Consider the following 4839-nt stretch of genomic DNA (forward strand, 5'->3'; position numbering starts at 1 on the left):
AGTGATGAGATTGAGAGAAGTGTCCGTATTACAGAGATGTGACTGATCATAAATGGTGCCTTTCAGCCTTTAAAATCCATGAAATTCTCTGCAACATCAACACTCGCCATGAACAGCGTTGCCTCCAGCCGTGCCTGCGGTACCCGGGAGAAGACCACAAGCCAAATATTGGCAAGTATGCAAGTACGCACAAAACCATCTTTGCATTTTCCTGATGGCACCCTTCCCCTTTTGCCCACCAAACCTCTTTGAAATGAGGCTCACACACATCTGCTCAGAGTGCTGTCTTTTATTTCGGAAGAGGCCCGCGGAGCTGCTGGTGCATGGTAAGCGGGGCAGACCTAGAGTCGTCGGGGAGGTGGGATGCGGCAGAGGAACAACTGTGCCCGGGTGCTGCTCGCTGCTGCAGCTCAGCGTCTCAGGAGACAAGGGTAGCACTTGCACGCTGTTTCGATCTTTATGATGCTATTTGGTTCCAGCGAGTAGGTCACCTCATCCTCACTCACCCTTGGTGGCAGGCTGATTTCCCTTGTGATGTTTCTGTAGTTATACTCCTTCCCTCTTGCAGTGGTGTGCTCCTCCTCGTGCTCCGCTGACACCTTCACCTTCCCGTCTTTCACTGTTACAGTGACTTCCTTGGGGTCAAAACCTTCCACATCCATCAAAGCCAAAAGCTTGTGATCATGGGAGGAGTTCAACATCCTGTTAAGCCTTCTTTGTACGCTGGAATAAAGCCAAGAGGACAGCCTTTCAGTCCAACTCATAGAGGAATGGGTGGACCACCTTGAGGACAAGAGAAGTAAATGGAAAACTGTTGGATCCATCTTTGTGCTGATGCACAGCATGTGAGGTGGTGTCTGCACCATCAGAAGGAGATCCCACCTGCACTCCGCAGCAGTCAGGGGTATTTCAGCATGCCCTCTTGGGATGGGGCAATCGTGGAGCTGAAAAGTTCTTTCACCTAAATATAGAGAAGCCACTGCTCCCCTTTCACATGTACATACGCCCACTAAGCCATGCATGTCCATCTGACACTTTGTCCTATATTTTAAATGGGTAGTTACAATAGATTGCATTTTCCAGTTAAGAGTTTTGTTTAAAGCAATCAATGGATAAGAGACACATCTGGCAAAAAATCCCAAAATGCTCCTGCAGAGCTGGGCTGGAGGCTCACTGAGCCATTAAAACGATTTCTAATACTGTCTAACAGTGACTCTGCTCAACCAGAAGGCTGGCTCTCATTCAAACCATTTGTAAAATACACAATGGAAGGGTCACCTCAATTCCAATAGCTAAATTGGACACAAGGCACCAAATTGAAAAGATAATGTGTGTGATGGAAGAGGAAATAGGGCAAGCAATGAGGGAATGGGCATGACCAATAAGGTGAGAAATCCCTAATGAGAGATTCGTTAGCAAGGTACACCCATTTCAGCAATCCTATTTAAAGCTTGCAATGATTCAATCTTGTATGGTGATTTTGGGATGCATTTTCTGTGCTCTGTGAGGGGTGGCTCCTCCATGTGTCCCTTTATATTGCTGGTTGGAGGAGTCTAAATCTAGTCACTCAAAGTGTTTTGGGCATTTTTTTTTTTGTGGGAAGGGGATGGTTGAATTCCCCAGTGCAGTAGGCTGAAATCCTGCTGTGGTGTGATTTCAGATGGTAGCCCTGTGGGCTCGTGTTAGAATATGGAGTTGTCCTGAACGTGGCAGGGCTGTAGAGCCTAGCGCTCAGGGAGAGCATGCCCTGGCATCCCAGAGCCTGTATGGAGACCTCCTGGCTTTCATTCAGGCTGGATTTCCATTCCTTGACTGGGATTTTGGTTTGTGATGGTTCTGCAAGGGGATGCTGAGCCTGCCCAGCTCTGGTACCCAATGTGCTGATGAAAATCTGGATCTGGACACCAGCTACTGTAGCACCTGAGGGCCCAGATGTGAAATCTGCTGCTCAACATCCCTGTGTGAGCCACAGCCACGGGGTAAGCTTAACGTAACCTCACAGCAACTTTTGGTTTTACTGAAGTGTAAAATTAACCCAGTGGCTAGGCTTTTTCCTCGAACTTTATTGCACCCACTAGATAATGCGTGTGGCAGACTGTGGGCTGATACTTGCTGGTCTATGGGTAATGAAAATGTCACATTTTTAACTGACAAGACGAAGGTCTCATCATCTCCAGGTGCAACACAAGAGAACTCAAAGAAGCTTGAGTCTGGGGAGAAAATACAAATGCCACAAATGCAGCAAGAGACTCACCGCTGCTGATGACCAAGGGACTTCTTAGCCCTTCTGGTCTCAATGTTTGGTTGTGCCTTAACCCTTATGGTATGGGTTTATCATTCAACAATTCCCTCCCCAAAGGGTTTGGGGTTTTATCTCTACTAGAGTCAATGTCGAACTCCATAAACAAAACAAAATCGTCACACCAGTGGTCAAAATGGAGATGTAGAAATCCTGGCGCTTATTCCTCCTACTCTATGAGGTGGGAAAATATGGATACACGGCTGTGGCGCACCAATGTTGCACCTCACTGCATCCAGGCACGTTTTGGCTACTGACAAAGATAATTACATGTTTAACAGACTTAAACTGAATTTATGTGGAAGATGGACTTTGTTCCACAGCTGAACAATTTTGGATCTAGCAATGTATTTTATTTTAGACCCAGTTTGTGCAATGATTAATGTCACAATGCCATAGTCCAAACCCTTTCCGGCATAGGCACGGCCTGCGTGGTTCCTCTCGAGCTGCCTGGCTGAACAAGCCCTGCCTTCCCGTTCCCCTTTCAACTGCTTTCTCCAAAAACGGCTATTTCGCTCCTGTCCCGCCTGTTTCCACCTTTGCTCCTGATACCGATGCCAAACCTCCTTTCATCCTGCCTTAAAGGATGCCAATGCACGTAGAAAGCAGGCAAATATCTGTAACCTGCCCAGTTCTTGCTCCACATCCAGCCTTGCGGGGAGGGCCCTTCTCTCCCAGGGGCAGGAGTGGGGTGGGCGCAGGCAGCAGGGGCGCGGGGGCAGGCTGCGCAGGCAGGATGCAGGCAGCTCCTCGTGGAGCTGCTGCAGGTGCAGGTCCAGCAGCCTCATCTGCCTCTGCACCTTTCTCTCCACCTGCCTCAAATCCCACTTGGCGTCTTCCAAAAGGTGATTGTGTGATGACATTGTCACACCGCAAAGCGCGTCAGGGCACGAGTGTGGCCGTGGCAGCCTGCACTCATGGGGAGGAAAAAATTGCCTCGAGAGTTTCGTCTGGAGGTGAGCGTGTGAGCGGAGCTGCAGGTGCTCTTGCAGCCTTCCAGCAGGTACCTTATGACATCATGGGCCTGCTGACACGTCACAGCTCCACGGTTGCCACGGGAAGCGCAGCCTAGGTCCAAGCGCAACCCCACCCTGCCCGCTGCAGCTCCCACCCGCAGACCAGGGAGCTTGTGGCAGGGGGGCGTGCTGGGGGGCTTGGGGCACGGCAGGGGTATGCGTGCAATGGCCGGGCAGCAGAGCCGCGGGCCAGCAGGAGCGTGACGTGGGTGTAGTTTCATGCACAGCGTTGCTCAGCACGGCTGCCCACGCTATCCCGCTCTATCCTGCCCTGGCACACCAGCGCAGAGGGAACGCAAGTCGCCCCTCTCCACTCCCTGGCAGAAATCCCCATGGACACCACCCGGGTCTTCACTCAAGCTTTTAAGCGTGGTCCTCTCTTGAAACTCGTGGGGATTCCCATTCCCAGGTCCTGACCACCACTGCCGTGGGAGCATCCCTTCACCTGGCAGCGGGCTGCTGCCACCCTGCTGCAAAACTGCAGCCCCATGCAGCCTCCTGCAGCCTCCCCTTCAGTTGTTTTGCTGCTATTTACCACAGCCTTAAACAAAATGTGTAAATTAAGGAGAGCTGCAATTGCTCCTTATGTTTTTTCCTCCTTTTGCAAGTGCTTTGGACAAGGTGTTGGATGTGTGATGCCTACATACGTTTTTCACTGTAAGCCAGCATAGCGTTAGGTGAAGGCTACCAGAAGCCTTGGCTTCTGGTTTTGTCCAGCAGCTACAAGTTTCAGATGTGACTTCAAACCCACTGTTCTCCCTCTGCCCGTTAGCTCTCTGCTTTTTGTTTGTTTGTTTGTTTTAATGGGAAAGAAATGGGAGGTTCTCTTTACATCCCGTACTGACAGCTGCAGTTGAGGTACTTCTGGGAACACTTTGAGAACATGTACCCTCAGAAATATTTGTCATGCTCTCACATCATATTAAGCAAACAAGGTGCTAAGAAAAGCAGACCCAGGTATGTGCTTTCCCCCTTACAGATGTTACTCCGCAGCTTTCACCCGCCCGTGCGTCAGAACAAGGTGCTGCCTTGGCAAGGGTGGGTGACATGAGGATTTTGATCGATGGAAGACAGCAAAAAGGATGCTGCATCCTGCAGTTATTTTACAGATAAGGAGACAGGGCACGTGCACCGCACACACTCAGGGCACCGCTGCAAGAGCTTATCTGAGCTGACAGTTTTACCTTTGCAGATCCCGTGTGTGCTGCGATCTGTTGCCTGCTTGCTCAGTGAGCTTGAGCAGGGGTGCTGCGGTCACCGGCTCCTGCCTTGAGGACTCCTGAAGCCATCGTGTCCTGTCAGGCTGTTGCATCAGTTTTTCTTGAGAATGACCCACATGGGTTTCAGTGTCAGCGATGCTCGTGGCACGGATGGATCTGCCTGGCTCCCTGAAAGGTGCCTGTGGTGTACTTTAATCACAAGCAGTGTTGACACCAAAACCTCCCAGGTCTAATACTGACAGAAAAACGAAGAGAAGACTAAGGAGTGGGGAGTGCTTCGTGTTGCAGGGAAATCTGGTCTTTA

The 4839-nt window shown here is 50.5% G+C and overlaps 1 protein-coding gene across 1 annotated transcript; it reads right to left on the reverse strand.

Annotated features, from left to right (window-relative positions):
- Positions 1-410: 410 nt before the first annotated feature.
- ODF1 (outer dense fiber of sperm tails 1) lies at positions 411-3162 on the reverse strand. The gene is made up of 2 exons (XM_075747086.1): positions 2924-3162; positions 411-723 (listed from the first exon to the last, which is right to left on the reverse strand). The coding sequence occupies exons 1-2, from the start codon at positions 3160-3162 to the stop codon at positions 411-413; spliced, it is 552 nt and encodes a 183-aa protein (XP_075603201.1).
- Positions 3163-4839: the final 1677 nt, after the last annotated feature.

Source organism: Balearica regulorum, chromosome 2, assembly GCF_011004875.1.
Source record: "Balearica regulorum gibbericeps isolate bBalReg1 chromosome 2, bBalReg1.pri, whole genome shotgun sequence".
In the NCBI taxonomy this organism is placed as follows: Eukaryota; Metazoa; Chordata; class Aves; order Gruiformes; family Gruidae; genus Balearica; species Balearica regulorum.